Raw genomic sequence first — 20,652 nt, 5'->3', positions numbered from 1 at the left:
CTTCTGCAATATGTTGCCAATTTCAGGATAATTTATGAATGTAGTGATTTAGAGGTTTTTGATCAGTTTGCAATTGAGAAATAGCCAATTGTAGAATTTACAAAATGGAACTCAAATTGAAGTTTTTATTCTTGGAAGCACTATCAATACCTGGTGAAAATTATGATAAAAAGGTATGGTACCATATCACCGAAATGTAGTGTCTGAAGCCTAGTGAGATTTTACTTGACAACTGGGCAAGTACATTGTAAGTTCTGGTGGTAATATGAGGGGAAACGAAAAAAAAAAATCTCTTCAGAAGAAAGCCATTTCTGTGCAGAATTTGTTTGCATTGAAAAGTCGTTATTATCTGTGAAGGCAAACCTGGCATGATTGCTAACAAGTCCAGGAAGCAACAAACACACCTTATGACTGTTATTGTATGGGCAAGGAGTGGTGACAGTGCTGGGCTGTTGATGGCTTGGAGCAGCAGTAGGTACCCAGCTGTCTCGATGCCAGAGCCGGCCCAAAAGCAGCTAATTCTCTGAGCTAAGAGAGCATGCGTACTCGAAATCAACACATTATAGCAATGCAATAGAGGGGGAACATGTTGTGTATGCAGCGTAATCACATTTTGACTCGGCTCAGATTAAAAACACACAGCGATCAGGTGATCAGGAGAAAAAAAAATAGAGGAAGAAATGAAATTGATTATTATGGTTGTTGACTGTTGACATGTCATGAAGTTTGAGCCAAATCATTAAATTTCATGCATGTTGTCTGGGGATAACACAGAGAGTCTGCATATTTGTCATCTTCCCCTCTCTTCTACCTCTCTCCCCTCCCCTCCCCTCCCCCCCCCACCCCCCCCCCACTCGTGGCACCATTGATGTGAATCTCATTATAGTCTTTGAGATACACAGTCAAACCTGTCTATAGTGGCCACCCGAGGGAGATACAAAGAGTGGCCATTGAAGACGGGTGGTTGCTATAGATGCGTTCTCTGAAATTTCGTGTGTATCTCGTATGTGCGTGTACAGGATCATATGGTCAAATTTATTTACTGAATTTGGTCATTTTGTTCATTATACTAATTTTCTGTGTTTAGTTTTGGAGTGTGGGTGTAAAACAATCTACTCTATGTCTATACCTGACTACCATATGTGCAGCATGGTGCATGCCATCACATTTCAAGTGGCATTGATTGTGGCTTGTGCAGAATTGTGACAAAAATTTATGACTATTTGGATTCATAGTAAATCACAGCTTGTGCAAACCTCAGAGTACCAGATGGGGAAAAAAAAATCAACTGCCATAGACAGGGCAAGTGAAATAAAAAGTTAGTGTAGAGCCATGTCATACTGTAAAAGTGGTTTCTTTCGCGTACAGAAACTTTCGCGGTTTCCATCGGTGCCGACTTTTTCGCGTATGTTTCAATTCGCGGTTGGTAATGATAGCGTTGTAACAAGCGATGAGTTCAAAACATTTTTGCATGATGTAAAATTCGCGGTTCAACCTCAAAGCACGAAAAGCGCGAAAATAAAACCATCGCGAAAGAAACCACTTTTACAGTATATATGCCTCAAGATGTATTTTAACTGCCTTGGATCTCAACAAGGAGAATCAGATATGCCAAACTATTTACATTTCATGTTAGATGCTAATTTAGAAAAGGAATTTTGAATTTCAGTCCGGATTATGAGTTAATTGGAAGTGAAATCATGTTATGATTGTTCTGTGCTGTGATACGACGATGAAGTGAGTGAGAGTGTTGATGACAGTGCATAGTTTGTTTGTTTTTGTGAGAATTTTACCACATCTCTCAATATTGGAATGTGTCTTATGAGCTACCCTCTCTGTTTTCCTTTGTCTATGCTGCCATCTCCCATGTCTCAGGGGTGCGCAATCCAACCAGGGATGGGGGCGCAACATGCAATCTCAGGGGCACGCCTACCAGCAGAACCAGCAGCGCAACTACTCCCAGGGCTACGGGGGCCGTAGCGGGGGCGGCGGCGGCGGGGGCGGTGGACAGTACGGTGGCTACAGGCAGCAGCAGGGAGGCTACGGGGGTGGCGGTGGCAGCGGGGGAGGAGGAGGTGGTGGCTACGGCTCGCAACACTCCCAGCAGTACGGCAGCGGGTATGGCAACCAGCAAGGGGGCAACTATCAGGGCGGCAGGAACTCCGGCTGGCCGGTAAGAGTCCTCATGTGCTCTAAATAATGAAAAAAAAAAAGAAGAAATTCATAAAAATTGTCGAATAATGTTGCATTACATTCCATTTCCTGTACGAATGCATGAATAGTAGTTGAAGTTGGATATGTGATGTACCTCAAAGCTCTCGTACAAACAACCTGCGATGTGAGTTCTTTGTGATGCTGATATTTTCTGCCATTTCTGTCTCCAAGAATATGTCTGTCTGTCTTTCTCTGTGTGTGTGTGTGTGTGTGTGTGTGTGCGTGTGTTTGTTTTTGTGATTGTTTGGATAAGTTTGTTTATGTCCTTTATTTATAGAAGGCATTTGTTGTCAAGTCATACTTTCATTTCCCCATGAATATTTTGAATGAATGGACAGATATTGATTGTACATTCACATACATATTTTTTTTTATTAAGTTCTGTCTGTCAATCATAAAACAATAGCATATTCCAATATTACACACAGCAACAAAATTGTAGAATTTCATCATTAACATAATACAGCAGTAAACGAAATAAAAAACAAAACAAAACAAAGCGAAACACCCTTTGTTTCTTGGTACTGTTGTCACAAACAAAAAAATATACATCAAAATTATGAAAAGGTAAGTAAAGACATTTGGAAGCCCATACCTCCTCCCCTTTCTGCGATGGCAAGTTCCCTTCTCTTCCTGAAAATATTAGTAAGGCAACCTTTAAAGGGGATGGCTAGTAACTGATCAGTGGGAATCAGTGGGAATGCTGAGGGATGATTGTTCCAATCCTTGTGGGATTCATTTAAGAGTACATTATATATCTATTCTTGTGTGAAAATTATTTGCTTCAGAATGGTCTCATATTCAAGTAATGTACAGTTTAATGTTTCAAGATAAGCGTCCCTGGTCAGTGACGGGGCATTAATCTGCACATTACTTGAATATGAGACCGTTCTGAAGCAAATAATTTTCACACAACAGTAGATATATAATGTACTCTTAAATGAATCCCACAAGGATTGGAACAATCATCCCTCAGCATTCCCACTGATTCCCACTGATCGGTTACTAGCCATCCCCTTTAACCCATAAACCTAAATGTACTTCCACTTTTCCACCTTATGAAGCACCTTTATGCACCACCACCAACAACAACCACCCTATTAATGTCCTATTTACCCCTACTCTCTTCTTATGAGCATGCTGGGACATAGTGGATAAGACTCCAGACTCCCAATCGGAGGACCCAGGTTTGATTCCCGCCCAGTGCTTGCGTCCTTGGACAAGATGCTTTTACCCACTATGTCCCTCTCGACCCAGGTGTATGAATGGGTACCTGGCAATGCTTGGGTAATAGTAAAGGCAGGGCCCTCTGGTAGAACAGTGGCAACACTGAAGAGGCTACCCTGGATAAAGAAGACCATGTTATTATCATCTGCTACAATCCTGTAACAATGATACAGGCTAACTCACCGTGAAACTTATGGTTGATTTTTCTCCCCCCGACACAACATTAAATCATCATCTACTTGTCACAAAGATACCGTCTGATCTTTGAGAAAGATGGGGAAAGGAATAGAGAAGATTATGAAAGAAATATACAGGAAGCTCTTCCTTTGTTTAGTTAATATATTTCCACTTTGATAGGTGAATTCCTAATTTACCTTATTCAATTTCTGTTTTCTGTTGTGCCTCTATCAATTCTAAAACAAATTACTTTATTTTAGCTTCAGTTAGTAGGGCACCGTGATTTCTAAATCAGTAAATTATTATGTATTTCACAAAGTAATAATCATATTAAACAAACTTTACTCTGCTTGAATTTCCTTTCACAACTTGAAAATATAACACTCCAATGTAATTGCTTGATTTCTTCCAGATTTAAGAGTGAAGTTACAGCCTGGCAGAGTTGGTAAACTCTTGCACAGTTCAGAAAAAAACATGCACACATGACTCTTCTTTCTGATTACAAGAGGAGCATAAATTTGTTTGCAACAAATCCAAATTAGATATAAACTACTGGTGTATAAGACACCACGTGGGAGTACATGTATTCAGAATCGCACACACACATACACACCCACACACACACAAGAACACATACGCACACACACATATGATGCACAATAGGTCATCAGTCGATGAAGATGCTATACAAAAGCTTATTTGAAATGAGCTAAATCTTTTTAACCCGTTGAGGACGGTTTGATATTGCTACAACACGCATTTCCCATAGACGCTTGCCCGAGTTTCCTCGGGACTCGCCCTCAACGGGTTAATAGATTTGTTTTTTTTTTATAATAGAGTGACAAACTTTGACCACAAGCCAAGATCATATTCAATGATCTGGGAAGCATCATATGTTTGATCATGATAGTTCTTCATTAGGGGAAGTGCTGGTAGCCTTTTTAGCTCACCTGAGCCAAAGGCTCAAGTGAGCTATTGCGATCGCCCTTCGTCCGGCGTCCGTCGTGCGTCGTGCGTCGTGCGTCGTCCGTCGTCCGTCGTCCGTCGTCCGTCGTCCGTCGTGCGTCGTCCGTCGTGCGTCGTGCGTAAACTTTTTACATTTTCATCTTCTTCTTGAAAACCCCAAGACCGATTTTCATCAAACTTGGCAGGTAGCATCCCTAGGGGGTTAGGAACTCAATTTGTTAAAATGGGCACCATGCCCCACCCAGGGGGCCCCCAGGGGGGCCCAAACCCCCCAAAATTAAGGAATCTGTAAAAATCTTCTTCTCTAGAACCAGAAGTGATAGAGCTAAGTTAATACTATGAGTTAGTACATTGATGACTGTAGTTTCAAGTTTGTTCATGGCAGAATCAGGGGTGCCCCCCTTGGGACCCAGGGGAGGGGGGTGGGGAGGGGTTCTAATGGGGCCTATATTGTACATTTTCATCTTCTTCTTAAGAATCCCATGACCCATTTTCACCAAACTTGGCAGCTAGCATCCCTAGGGGGTTAGGAACCCAATTTGTTAAAATGGGCACCATGCCCCACCCAGGGGGCCCCAGGGGGCCCAAACCCCCCAAAATTAAGGAATCTGTAAAAATCTTCTTCTCTAGAACCAGAAGTGATAGAGCTAAGTTAATACTATGAGTTAGTACATTGATGACTGTAGTTTCAAGTTTGTTCATGGCAGAATCAGGGGTGCCCCCCTTGGGACCCAGGGGAGGGGGGTGGGGAGGGGTTCTAATGGGGCCTATATTGTACATTTTCATCTTCTTCTTAAGAATCCCATGACCCATTTTCACCAAACTTGGCAGCTAGCATCCCTAGGGGGTTAGGAACCCAATTTGTTAAAATGGGCACCATGCCCCACCCAGGGGGCCCCAGGGGGCCCAAACCCCCCAAAATTAAGGAATCTGTAAAAATCTTCTTCTCTAGAACCATAAGTGATAGAGCTAAGTTAATACTATGAGTTTGTACATTAATGACTGTAGTTTCAAGTTTGTTCATGGCAGAATCAGGGGTGCCCCCCTTGGGACCCAGGGGAGGGGGGTGAGGAGGGATCCTAATGGGGCCTAAATTGTACATTTTTATCTTCTTGAGAACCCCATGACCCATTTTCACCAAACTTGGCAGGTAGCATCCCTAAGGGGTTAGGATCTCAATTTGTTAAAATGGGCACCATGCCCCACCCAGGGGGCCCCCGGGGGGCCCACACCCCCAAAATGAAGGAATCTTTTAAAATCTTCTCTAGTATCAGAAGTTATAGAGCTAAGATAATACTATGAGTTTGTACATTAATGACTGTAGTTTCAAGTTTGTTCATAGGAGATCCAGGGGTGCCCCTCGGGGAGGGGGGGGGGGGGTGGTTGGGAAGGTCCAAATGGGGGCCTAAATTGTACATTTTCATCTTCTTCCTGAAAACCTCATGATGGATTTTCGTCAAACTTGGCAAGTAGCATCCCTAGGGGATCAGGATCACAATTTATCAAAATGAGCACCATGCCCCACCCAGAGGGCCCCAGGGGGCCCCAATCCCCCCAAATTAAGGAATCTTTTAAAAAATGGGACCTTATTGTACATTTTCATCTTCTACTTGAGAGTGCCTGGTCAAATTTTGGTAGAGCTGTGAATAATTTAGATTAGTGACTGCGTGAAAGGTGAACTTGCGATACTCAGGTGAGCGCTAGACCCGCGGGTCTCTTGTTTTTTCTCCCCTCCCATTTTTTCCCCCTCTAATTTTGCCCAAAGGTATCATTTCCTACTTAGACAACCCTTGTCAAATTACAATTCACACCACCCATACGCCCAGGTACCCGGGCACTTTTGAATTTCCTTAGCAACACCCAAGGCAAATCTTTGTAGTTAATTGTAAATGGGAGCGACCACGGTGTGAAAATTTCATTGGTATCATAAATTAAATACAGTGATGTACAGGACTCCCGTACGATGTCCTCCGAAGCTCCCTAAATTTCAGTCCTGATCAAGAACGAACTCTCTCTTCTGTGCCTTATTTTGGGAAATTTGCCTTGTCATGGGGTAACTCTGGGAAACTGGCAGTGGTTGAAGCGAAGAAAACTGCTAATTTATATCATTTGGCTACAAGGAAGATACAATAATTGTTCTGAAAGATACAATAATTGTTCTGAAAGTTATAATGCTCTGAAGTGACCCTAGTTAATGTGCTCAAATGTTTGATGTTCTATATGCTCTAACATCCTAAACTTCAAACAACAAAGCCAATATGTCAAACGTGTGTTTGTCTCTCAATAGGCTTTGACTACCTAATTTGTAGGAGATAATTGTAAGCTTTGGGGTACAGGAACTTTACCAGGTTTTATTTCATGATTGGTTGCACATAATGCTTTCTACCCCTTCATCTTCTAGCAGTGGCAGATCCAGAGGGGGTGCAACCGGCATATGCCCCCCTTTATTTTTTGTTAAAAACAAAAGAAAAACAAAAGAAAAAAAAATGAAATGAAACCCGGAAGTGGCACCAGAAATATTAGTCACGCCTCCCCTTTACAGAATTCCTGGATCTGCCCCTGTTCTAGCTCTATCTTTTCACCCTCTCAACACCTGCTTTACAAAGTCATGAAAAGTAGATGGGCTTGGTGTGTAGAAAATGGACGAAACTAGGAAACACAATGTAAGAGTTAACAAAGAAAAAACATACTGTAAAACCAGAAATATTTGTATGTATTTTTATTTTGCAAATTTTGCAAGAGTCAAGATTTGCAAAATTAAAAGCATTCGAAAGTTATTGTGTACACTATAACACATTGAATGCCAGAGGCGATTCGTAAAAAAAGAAGGCCGTCGGCTCCAATTCGGGAAGATTTCACACCATGAATATATCTTGCTTTACAGTGAATGGAGATGCCAACTGTTAGTTTTTGCATCATTTAATACACTTTTTTTCCACAAAATACCATAGGTTTCATTGAAAATACAGTTTTGTTTTTCCAAATTGTATTAGTACACATTACAGGAAAAGTAACAAATACCAGTACTGTGGGGGTTTTTTCCCCCTCCAAAAGTACACCTTTTCAGCCCTAAGAAGACTGCAATGGTATTCACTAAGTTTGCATCCCTGCATAAATGCTGCTATGTTGCCTTAACACACTCAGCCCTCACAAAATCAGAGGCAGACGAAAGCCGTCTGACTTGACCTTTCCCCATGAAACAATTAGAAATCTGTGGCCACACAGTGCATAGGTTTACTACCTGTGAAAACAGAGAAGTGGATCTCTAATTTCTCATCTCACCCTTTCGTGTGGCGATGTTAAGTGGTGCGACAAATCAATTTCCTTTTGCAAGATGGTGAAATCAAAACGTCTCCTTGAAAATGGCTGGGCTGGGATTTTTCTATTTCAAGGCTGCCCTCAACTCTCTCCCCCTCCCCCCTCCCGTCCCCCACACCCACCCACCTACCTAACTGGTGTAAAATGATAGCCTTTATAACTCGTCTGTAAAATTCAAGAACATTGCAGATAAACTTGCTTTGTTTCATGTATTCACATCTCTGGAAAGTGTGTCTGCATGCCTTGTGTGCGGGTACTCTTGGTACATTAATGTAGGTCGGTTGAATAGTATACAAATAATGAATGTTTATGAGTGCATTGGACAGAATATTTCATGAGGTGAAAGATGAGATGATCCATTCAACGAGGCACAGCCAAGTTGAATGTTTTCATCTTTCACTAAATGAAATATTCTGTTCAGTGTACGAATGAAAAACATTTATCATTTGTTCGTTATAACACCTGAAATAGATCCTTGTCATTTAATGTTTTATGAATTTAGAAACAAGAGAGAATGTGCAGCATTTGAGATGGAGAGAGTGTTTAATGAGTGGGTGTTATATAAATTGTGATATGTACTCGATTCCATGCCTGTGATGTCTGCCCCTTGTACCTTAGCAACAAGATGTGAATTTCCATCCAATGGTAGTTCAGGACTACATTTTATAATGTTAAAGTCGTCATTTACCATTGACAGATGAAACAAAAACCTAGCACTAGTGCTTCAGAATAGCTCTAAAATGTGAGTTAGGGATAGAAACAACCAATGTAAAAATTTGAATTTATTATAATCAATTTTACTATTGTTAAATATACAAAACGTGAACAACATTATAATAAAAATGTTTCTAGACTAAACTGTCTACAATTATGGTCTAGTGGGAAAAATGGTGATATCTCCTTGTACTGTAATTCGGCTTTACTATGAAATTCTTATATGGTAGCCAATCAAAATCAAGAATTCCATGGAAGTTACCATTGGATGGCAAAGTTACCATAATTGTAACTTTTATGCAACAGGCCCCTGATTGTATGGTTTATGGTGAAACCGGACATGGAGTAATTTTGAACCATATTAAATGTCGAATGATTGGATTCTGGTTGAGATTAGTCAAGGGAAAAGAAACCAAACACTCATGTACACTTTTCATATTTCTTCTCCATTTACAAGGAGACATACACTCCCCATCAAAATCACAATAGTTATTATTTATCGCAAATATTTTTGATTATGCAGGGCTAGGGTATGTGTGGTTAGCACAAGGGGGGTGGATTTAGTGCTGCATGGATTTCACACACTTCAAAAGTTAGACTTTTTGATATGTTTAGTTAAGAGTGGAGAGCAGCCACATGGTCAAATAGAATTTGTACAAATTATAGAATATTTAAGGATAATTTGATGTTTGAGAAGTATTTGCAAGTCCTGTGTAAGAAAGATTATATTACATTAAGTAAATTCAGATGTCGATCTAATGGATTACCCATTAAGGGCAGGTTTGATGCAAGCCTGACTGATGAATTGCATTGTACTGTATGTTCATCTGCTGATATAGGGGATGAATTTCATTATATTTTTGTTTGTCCCTTTTTCCACAAAGAGAGACTATCGTATTTGCCAAGTAGCTTGACGGCCAGTAGACCAAGTGCATTACATACAGTGTATGGCCAAACTATTCAATTCAGCTAATGCTTGCCATTTGAAAAAACTAGCCAAATTTGTCGCAATGATAAATGTTTCAGTTTTCTTCAAAACTAAAGAAGAAAGACAGTAGTTTTGTAGAAAGTAAAGTAGATGTGAATGTGTGTACATGTAATGGTAGAGTAGTTAAATGTCCTTTATGCCTTGTTTTGTAAATATGTCTATTTATATCTGTTATTTTCACATGAACATGTACATTATCACTTATATTTTTGTATTCATATATTGTAAGTATGTTTGTACTCTCATACCCCGAGAGGGGGTCGATAGAGTCAATAAAATCTTACAAAAAATCTTACAAAATCTTACAAAATCTTACAAAATCTTACAAATCTTACTTCAACCAACAGATCGTTCTTCCCAATCCATGTAGGGTTCTTTGGAGTACAAATTACTATGATTCTTTGAAAGTGCAAATAATCAGAAAGGAAGGAAAAAGAAAAGAAAAATTAAAATAAAAAGACATAAGGAAGACTACTAGTGTGTGGTGAACTTACACTGTACATAACTACACAATTTAAACTCGTGGATAATCTTAAGTTTTCTTTGCAGCATTCGTGGAGTTTGAAGAAAGCACCAGTTCAAAATGGGATAGAGCTTTACAGAGAAAAAATGCTGCTTTCCCCCTCCCCCTATTTGAATTCGGGAGAAAAGCCACGATGTACCAGTTACTGTGGATAAAGTTAGATTGTAGATGGTAGTCATAAAAAGATGTTAAAAAAATCCCCCTGATTTCATCTGTCAAATAACTGAAAGAAATACCTCTCACTGTGCTTTGTTCAACAAATGCCTAATCGGGTGACTATCAGATTACGTGGTTGTCAACTTATGCAGATTTCTCCTTCCGAAATGTACATCAAAATTTATTGACTGTATTGCTAGTAATCAAAACAAATTTGAGTCTCCTCCCTCTAGTTAATTTTTGTCAAAAAGCTCTCCCCTCTGTCTATACTGTTTGAAAAGCAATAAATGTTTGTTAGGGATATCTTAATCAAAATGCAGTTTCACACCAAGTTTAAGTTGATTTTCATGGAGTTAATAGAATTGAGTAAGAGAAGGATCATAAAATACTGAAGGTGTGGCATTACAACGTTTTATATATTGTCACAAAACTGGGTGATATTAGTAGCAACCACATGATTTACATGTATATGGAAATTGATATTTGGCATCAGATGTCATAACATCACCAGTCTCCCATCATCCTATACTGTTTTGGAAAATTTTTATTAGATTTAATGTCTTTTGACAAGAAATCCAAGAGAAAAAATTGTTATGTACTGGCCCATCAAAAATTTGCCATGTTGGAAGAACCAAGCTTGACATTTAGGGCAAAGAGTAGTCATTGCTAAATTATTCACAGGGATTTGTATGGGACTGCATGTTGGCAGGAATAAGTTGAAGAGTGGCGAGTTGATGATACCATTACTTCAGCTAATTAACACATGTAGCTGCAACCAATTTTCACTGTTGGGGGAAAACTTTAAGATCTTATTAATCAAATATCGTAAGATGTCATAACTTTCTTAGTACAATAATCATTGTGGGGAAACTTACTCTGTCTATTGAAATCAGTTTTTACATGATGTGAAATTGCACTTTGAGTGGGGCACACCTTTGTAACTGTCATATTCCTTCAGGACTTCCAAACTAGTCTTTAGGGACAGGATTTTGTTTACTTTTGAGAAGTTGAATGCAGTGTGTATTATGTAAGTTTGAAAACACTGTCGGTTAACTGCAAGTACAATGTAAACTCCTCCAGTGCTGTGTCACATCAAGGTTATACTTTAAAAGTTATTCACTTCAGAAGCCATTTCAATTCAATTCAGTTCATTTTCATTTTTCAAAAAAAAAATATATGAGAGAATTACGCGAGAGAATCACAAAGGATCTTGAGTTCAAGCCATTTCAATTCAATTCAGTTCATTTTCGTTTTTCAAAAAAAAAAACAAATTACAAGTACATGATTGAATGACAAATGATCTTGAGTACACATTTATTGGCTGCAAAGTAGCAATCAGAAATGATAAAGAAATTGAGAGCTTGTCAACATAGTTTCAAACCAATTTCCATTGCCATATTGAATACGAGGTAAAATCCAGAAAACTTATTTCTTTTTTGATGTCACGAGCATTGAAACGCTGGATATGTGGAATTTTTGGGATAACTGGAATTCAGTATCATCCACCATATACAGTTGTACCATAGACTGATGCTATGAAGCAACTTCCAGTACTGTATCCATTAGTTTTTTCTTTCTTTTTTAATTGCTCAATTTTTCTTTCTTTTTTTTTTCTTTCTTAATTTTTTCTTTCTTAATTTCTCAAGATGAGACACACATCTATATTTCATCTTAACAGTTAGTTTGTTTAATTTCTTTAACACAAAAAATGGGGCAATTGCAAATGCTGCTGAATTTAGTTTATCTTATATATATATATTTAGCTTCAGTTATCCCAAGAGAAACTGTATTAGCAAATCAAGCAATTCCAAGGTCCATTTTGTGGTGTAATATCTATCCACCATGTGAAATTGAACTTCAGCTATTAGTTTCTGAGCAAGTTAATCTTAATTCAACAGTTTTGACTTCATGCTATCTATTGCAACGTTGAAATAGTGTTCAAGTTCTTGCAAATTTCAATTTTCAAATCGTTTCATAAACAGTTGTGGATGGAGAACTATCTGTTTGAATGCACCAGCTTGTTTAATCATTCCATTGTCCCCCCGCCCCTTTCTTTTAAAGAATCACAAAGAAATGTAAGATAAACAATCAAAGTCCCCTCTAAGTTCCTCATAGGGCATGACAAAGGTGGATGAATTCGAAATAGTTGGTGAGTAAAACAGCTGTTGTAGTAGTGGCGTAGGGGACAGTGACTTCACACATGCTGGTGGGTTTAGTCTGGCTTCCATCACTTCTGTAAGCTGACCTATGCAGGAGTCCGATGGACCAGTAACTTTTCGTCATTGTCGCAAATATACGGTGTGTTTGTGTTATATGCGTGCGAGAGCGGACGGTTGTGGGTGGTATCTGTTTCCGAATTTTTTTGAGGGTAAGGGCTGAGATTTCAGGAGTATCATGTTGTGTGCACCTCAGGGTCACCGTTGATTTGACAAAAACAGTCACTATCTTTGCGCAGACAGTGGTTCCAGCTACCCGTAGAAAAAAAGAAAAGAAAGAAGAGGATACACTCCCTCTGCTACTCATACCTATCTCTTCGAGGTAATGTGCATGGTTAAGTATTCCTGAGGAAATCAAATTAATGTGATCCTCATCAAATTTGTGGTTAGTGCTTGCAGACAGAAGTATCAACCATCCCCAGTCCTTCAACTGTACAAGTACATCACTGAGAGGCATACACGATTGACATGTAGATGAATATATATTTTTTGTTTATATGTATTTATTCATATTTCCTTTTTTTAAAGGGTAATTTGTTATGATAAAAACGTCACTGAATATTAATGAGTTTGTATCAAAACACAAGGTGGCTTCTCTGGAATATCACAATATGGTACAGTGCCAATATGACCTGGATGTTCATAAAGAAGAGGCATTAAAATAATTTTATTTTTGATGATATTATCATTTTAAAAACTATGAAATCAACAGCTGTGCTATGCTGGTGTGATGTATGTAAATAGTATATTGTGCAGTGTGCAGATTTACAGGACTTTAAACTCAGTGGAACTTATGCTGAAATACCAACGCACAAACATTTTCTTCAGGTAATAGGAATGGATTACCTCGTCCACAAAATTATTAACGAGTGAAGTTTACCGATATTGATCCAGCAGGATAAAGGAGAGTTGTATACCTCATATGTTTTGCGATGTTTAGTTCATTTTTCTTTCTTTTTTTTGCACATTCTTCAAGTCAATTGATATTTCCGAAATTAGCAACTTGTGATAATATTTCCTCCTGTAACACAATGGACTACAGATAACAAATGAGAAATCTGTAACTTATATTTCCCTGAAAAGGATATACTCAATTATCATTCGGTCATTTTGGGTCTCAATCACTCGTGAAACATTGTATACTAGCATATATACAGTACTGTAAAACCAGAAACATTCGTGGCATGAAACTTTCGCTAATTGGAGCTGACAGCCTTTTGTTTTGCTGTATGAATTCTTCACAAATTGCAGACCATGAAAAAGTAATGAATAAACTACATGTATTGGATTGTGTAGACAAAAAAAAAAAATTCATGTGCATTTTACTTTCATGAATAGTCGCTCCTCGCAGAATTCGCTGAAGGTTCATGCATGCGAAAATTTGCGGTTTTATAGTAATCATGTTTAACTTTCCAATTTTATTGTACCTGGTGCACCAAGTCAAGATTGAGCAAATAAATGATGGATAAAAAAGAAATACACTTCCTTGAGAGATAATTTGAGCCAAATTGGCATTCAGAAAAGTAATAATACATGATTTCCAGCCTGTCTAATATCCAACCAAGTTTATGTAGAGATCTGTAGTTGGAGCACCACTTGTAGAAAATGAGTTTCACCTGTCTCATTTTTGGTTTTTTTTTAACGAATGAGAATTGAAAGTATTCTTTTAAAGTTTTCGTAGGATATCAGTTTCTGTTAGATTTGTTGTAGTCTCTTTGTGTCTTCAGATAATTTCATTTTTTTTCTGTTACTCCAAGTTTAAAGGGCCTCAATTGCAAATGCTTATTAGAGGTGGTTTTTATGCCTCCGCCACGAAGTGGTGCCGGAGGCATTATGTTTTCGGGTTGTCCGTCCGTCCGTCCGTCCGTCCGTCCTTCCGTCCGTCCGTAATGAATTTTGTGGACAGGGTAACTACCAAAACCTTTTGAGGTATCCTAATGAAACTTGGCATGTATGTGTATTAGGGGGTGAAGTTGTGCCTATCAACTTTTGGGTGCACATGCTCAAGGTCAAAGGTCAAAAGGTCAAGGTCAAATGCTTAAAATTTTATAATTTCCCCCATATCTATGCAATGCCTGAAGATATTTTCTTGAAACTTAGTGTATACATGTACTACCCAATTAAGATTCTCTGGTGAAAGTTTGGGGTCATGAGGTCAAAAGGTCAAAGGTCAAAAGGTCAAGTAAAATGTTAAAATTTCACTTTTTTCTCTGTATCTTGGAAATTGTTCAAGGTATCTTCATGGAACATAGTGTATATGCATCTACTGACTGGCAGTGGTTATCTAGGGAATTTAGGGTTCATGGGGTCAAAGGTCAGGGGTCAAAGGTCAAGGGCAATACTTCAAAATCTTACTATTTTCCTTATATTTATGCAATGCCAGCAGGATATTTTTTTTTTAAAAACTTGATGTATGCATGTCTAACCCAATAGAGATTCTCTGGGATTTTTTTTTTTTGCCAAGAAGGTCAAAGGTCAAAAGGTCAAAGATCAAGTGAAAGTGCTGAACTTACTTTTTTCTCCATATCTCGAAAGTGGCTCAAGTTATCTTGAAACTTAGTACATGCTGAATTTATGTATGTTCTGCCTGACAGTGCTTCTCTTATAAATCAAAGGCCAGATGAAAATGATAACAAATTACTGTTCAATACAGAAATTGCGCTTTTTCTCCATACCTTGAAAATTACTCAGTGCATAAACTTATGAAATGGTCAAAGTCAAGTTAAAGTTCTTAAATCCCCAAGTACATGCTCTCCTATTCATCCAATTAAACATAGGTCAAGGAAGGTAAACATTCAATACATTTGTGACAAACATGTCATTTTAATATTTTGCCAATTTTGTGAAAATGTAATCACACATTGTCCACATGTACTATAGACCTATTAGGAGAATCATGCATTATGGCGGAGGCATACCAGTCGCCATAGCGACATTTCTAGTTTTTTTTTGTTGTGAGAAGATGTTTTATTTTTAATATGAAATACATTTGAATATGTAAGTGGCCCAAATTTAAAATATTTATGAGTCCAAGTGTCAGAATTAATACATCATGCTGGCAGCAATTGGGTTTTGTTTTTTTGTTTTTGTTTTTGTTTTTGTTTTTGTTTTTTTTTTGGGGGGGGGGTTTGTGTCTTTTTGTGTGCATGTCCTTGAAAATTGTAAGGAAAGGTTTGAAATAGTAAGATCAAACCTGCAGAGACACAGACAATACAAGTGAAAAGAATATGTGAATTAATCTAGCAAGAAGGGAGATGACTAAAAAGATTGCACCCTTTACGGAGAACATTTGCTGTATTGTAGTATGCCATGTGCTGGTAGTAGTGTCAGGTGAAACCCTCACCCCCCCCCCCCCCCCCCCCCCCTGTTAAAAAAAAATAAGAAAAATTGTCTCCCTTTTGTTTTTTGTATGAATGCACCATATGTACCATGGTCATTATTCATCATTGGTACGAAGCAATGTTAATAGCTCCCATTCCATCCCATTCCAATGTTCATTTGAGAGTTTAGAATGAAGGCGGTTTATCTAGTGTGTGCACACCAGAGATGGGCTCGTGCAGTGCAGCGATAAAAGACGCTGGGCTGGATGGAGACAACAGGCAAAATAGTATGCGTTTGAGCGGATGGGCCGAATTTGAATTGAGAACACGTTTATTATTTATTAATCTTGTAGTAGGCAGTTGCGCCGCTTTTGGGGGCAATCAGTGTGTTGCGCAGGGTCTCAGGCATGCCCGGGCGCGGCAGTTTGAAGGGCCAATGAAATCGCGTTTCTCCCCAACCAGGAAGCGCACAAGTAGGTACTTCTCGCTGTGTATGCCATTAGCTACGCATCCCCACAAGTCCTTGAGACTCAAGAGCGAGCACTGGAGCGCTTTTATGCCCGTAAACCTACACCGGCAAATTGCTGTAATTACACTCCTGATTTCTCTCTACCATGACTACAGGTAATGTATCTCGAAAGGAAACCCCCCCCCCCTTCCGATTTTTTTTCTTTTCTTTTTTTTTTGGTGCCCTCCCTTCTCTGCTTGCTTCTACACTTGTGAGAAATCTGCCCCACCCCTCTAGTACGCCCAACAGGTATCCTGAGCAGTGGAACGAAAATTACTTTTTCCCTTTTTGCAGATACTTGCATCGAAAACATACGATCTCTTCTCCGGTGGTGAATTGGGGAAAATAGAAGTTTAGATGGAGTGTTGTGCGGCCGTGAGCAAAAGTTCCCGCAGAGCATGATTTTTTTTTTTCTTTTTTTGGTAAGGGGGAAAAATCTTTAATGAGACCGATTATAAACCCTGCCCCTCCACCTCTCATCGTGCTGCCTTCCGTCTGATTACTGGTATCTTGTCTTTGGTGAAAGGCGATAGGCTCTAATCCGAACTGGTTTCCTGCCAAACCGTCAGAGTCACCACTGCCTTCGTGCAGCCGGGACTCGGTGCATGTGCGTTGCCCACACGATCAGCATGTGCATATTCATGTCTTTTTTTGGGGGAGGCAAGCCAATTTGCAGTCACATCAGGCGTGAAAACGTCAGCGTGACTGGCTGTGTGAATTTGCAGTTCGGAAAAAAAGCAACCACACCAACAACAAAAACTCAAAACCGAGAGAGAAAGACAGAATGGGAAAAAAAAGAAAATTGGGTGAACAAGGAGTGAATCTAGTGTAATCAATCACCCGACTTGTTCTGCCCTGTTACTCGCTCGTTGAGATAGATAAATCAATGAATTGGGAAGTATCTATACACATGGCCATGATCTGCTTCTAACTCCGCATGCTTGAGATCTAAAATGGGATGTTCATTTGCTCAAAGTCTGTTACATATTTAAAAAAAGAAAGAAACAGTGCATGCATGTACGTAATGAAAAACTAGATAACAGACTCACATGCATAAACACACATATATGCCTGTGCTTGCATGCTTTGGCAAATGCTGGAAGAGTACATGAAGTATAAAATCAGATGGTATCATGCGATTCGTTAAGCCGCTGACATTCTTGTAAAACCAAACTATTACCTCAGACTAACACTTGGGCTCTCTGTAAAGAGGGAGATTCTAGATATTGAGATATCAATCTCGAATTTTACCCCCCCTCCTCTAGCTCCTGAGTCCTCCACCACAAACCCCTCCCTCCCTCCCTGCCATCCCCCTGCATCCCCATTGCCGTACTGCATGTGTCCCCCTCTTCACGATGGGGCTACCTGGTATCGGATGTCGCGGCCCCGCAGCACGGAACCGCGACCAAAGCCGGGGCCTATTGTCGACGGCGACTGGTACAAAGACGATTTGCAAACATTGGGACTGGAGGCCGGCGGGTGCACTGATTCTCCAGGGAGGCCTTGTAATGGAATCCCACTTCCATGATATCAAATTTGCAGCTCACCCCACGTGGGCAGTCAGGAGATCATTCCTGGCCCCTTCTTATCCCGCTCTGATGTTCTTGTCTTTTACACTTTTCCACTTTACTTTTCATGTAAATATCGTGCACGTGGGCTTTTTTTTCTTTTTGGTCGTCTTCTTAGTTGAGGAGGAATCGCATCCCAGCGTTTGATCGGGGGCAGGATTGTATTTTAAGCGCCTTTTCGGCAAGGGTGACCAAGAAAAAAAAAGCAAAATAAAACCTAAGATGCTAGCATGCCCCAAGCCTCTCTCTTGGCCTCTTAAAATTGTTCAATATTTATGACCCTGCTGAATCATGTTGTTTGGGCAATCATAAATATTGAGCAAGTAGACGGTACAAGAAGCAGCTAACTTCAGTCAAAAGTTTGAAGTTATTCCTTGTTGGTTTTTCGTGAGAGTACATCTCACTGAACACCAGTGTCCCTCCCCCCCCCCTCCCCCACATGCTTGGATGATATAGAATCTCTTGTCATGTTATGTTCTGGTGCTACATTTTGGAAAATTGATTCCAAGAGATGCCAACTATAATGCTTGGCTCTTTCATAAATGCATTTTCACTTGAAAACAAGATAAGAAAAATATGTTTTTCAAATTAGAAATTTGTTTTTCTAACATTTGATTGAAGGGGTGGTATATTAGTGGTTGAGATAAGGATTCAGCTTTTATCTTTTTGTGAGATGCTTAAAAATCACTTTTTGAAATGTTAAGGAGCATACCATTCAAATAGGAATTCGTAGATTATTTGAGGAGAATCAATTTTGAAATGACCTGTTTTCTATATTTGCTTCCCCAATCTTTTAACCATAATCTTTTTCGTTGTTCTTTTTTTACTCTGTGATACAGTGTATGTTTCAAATTTTGCGCTAGTATTTTTCATGATTGGCACAGAGCAGCAGCCCTGGATACCTTGAGCATGATGTTTATTATGGAATATGAATCAAATAGATTAAAAGATTTACTTGACATTCAGGCTATTGAATGACTTACAAAGGGTAATTAATCTTCCCGTCGTGAAGTCTTAATATTTGAGAGCAGTGTGTGACAAGTACATCTGTAAAGTAGAATGTCCAGCTGTTTTCTCATCCTGGGTTTTGCCTGGCCATTGAAATGTAGAGCGTTAGTGAGACATTCGTGGGAGAACTCGGAGTAAGGTCCGTACCGCTGTCACACTGAATATTTAAACCACCTCGTCGGTAATCCAAACGGAAGTGTACCGTTAACTCTGCCGGGTCCATTGTGTCACATATAGCACTTGGCGAGGGGCTAGCATGATTTGATGCACACACATCCTTGATTAGATTGATACACCCATTCTACTTTCACTTCTGTTGTTAATCATCTTTCAAGGGGAGTATGCGGTGTATTTTTCATCACTAATTTCTATCTTTTAAAAAAAAAAGTACATAAGATACACTTTGAGAACAAAGGTACTCAAAAAAAGGGGGTGGGAATACCAAAAAATTCTCTAGACTGAAATGTTATCTATCCCTATCAAATGGAAAAAATATCCCTCCAACTAAAATCTTTGTGATATACTCAAAGTTACTTATTCTGGAAGAGCAGTCGTACCTTTTGAAGATGAGATGTGTTCACGTTCCATCAAACTCAAGAACTCTTGATCTAGGAGCAGTCAAAGGGTGCGTTTATGCTTCCATTTTGGGGGCCAAAATCAGGCTTTTGAAACGTGATTAGTGCAAAACGCTGTTGCGTTCATGCTCACTTCGATAGAAACGCTGATTCAAAACGCCAATCCAAAACGCACAAAAAGGTGCGCTTACAATCGGCGTTTCTGACTAATCATGTTTGACAGGGAAGCATGAATGCAACAGCATTTCTTAACGCGTATAGAGTGACGTCATCTAAATGCCTTTCAGGTTGACGTGAAAAAGTGCGCGCCCGGCCAGCCAGCTACCCTGGCCTGTGCAGTTTTCCCATGTACTGTGCATACACATGTCTTTCCCACCTGCTCTCCCAGGCCAGGCCACCGATCGCAGCGCGCGCCCCAATTTGACCTGCCTCTGCTGAGGTCAGCGAAGCAATCGCAAATGCTCTTTCCAACGCTCGAAGAAAGTGAGCATAAACAGTGCTCCCGTGAACGGCGTTTTGAATCAGCGTTTTGAATCAGCGTTTCAAAACGCTGATTCTGCCTTCGCAAATTGAGCATAAACACACCCTTATATTGATTATATCTTTTTCTCTCTTTTTTTCCTTTTCTTTTTTGCTCAACAGCCTTCTATCCCCTTTCAGCAGAGTGACCCGTTTTCCTGTTGTGTGTGTATAACTTTGAATTGTAAAGTTCTGTAACACTTTTAGCACATTTGTCAATACAAAATAAAAGGGGCAGAAGGTTTTGCTTAACTTTGTCAGCTATGATGCTATTATAGGACACCAGTTCAAGTTTGAAACATTTTTGATGTGCTAAATTGAAACCCAAACCCCTCATCTGCCAACGGTTGAACAAAGACACTTATCAGTGAGTGATTTACGGTGATGAAATAATGACAAAAGTTTGACATGTTGCACCATTAGATAAAGCACATAGTTACAGCACTCGTGGAAAAAAAAAATCAGATAAAATACAACAAGTATAAAACCCTATTACTTTACAAACCAGAATGATACTCTAAGTGGTATTATATGCTTACACAGGTAATTATTAAGCTCCTAAAACTTGGGAATGACTTGTTTAATGATGTCAGATGAACTGGCCCTTTTTGTCTCTGGGGCTACACTTTGAGAGGCTTGTGCCATTCTGGCATTT

The 20,652-nt window shown here is 39.4% G+C and overlaps 1 protein-coding gene across 1 annotated transcript in view; it reads left to right on the top strand.

Moving 5' to 3' along the window:
• Positions 1-20,652, top strand: part of LOC139716393 (5'-3' exoribonuclease 2-like) — a 114,605-nt gene that overhangs the window by 92,026 nt on the left and 1,927 nt on the right. Inside the window, exon 31 of the mRNA XM_071627946.1 lies at positions 1,876-2,173. Within this exon, the coding sequence (XP_071484047.1) occupies positions 1,876-2,173 (298 nt within the window). The remainder of the gene's footprint in view (positions 1-1,875; positions 2,174-20,652) is intronic.

This window comes from Diadema antillarum, unplaced genomic scaffold, assembly GCF_040938485.1.
Source record: "Diadema antillarum isolate AM-2024a unplaced genomic scaffold, OU_Dant_1.0 scf00000007, whole genome shotgun sequence".
NCBI lineage: Eukaryota > Metazoa > Echinodermata > Echinoidea > Diadematoida > Diadematidae > Diadema > Diadema antillarum.
Note: the sequence above shows the minus strand (reverse complement) of the source record. Positions and strands in the feature narration are given on the sequence as shown.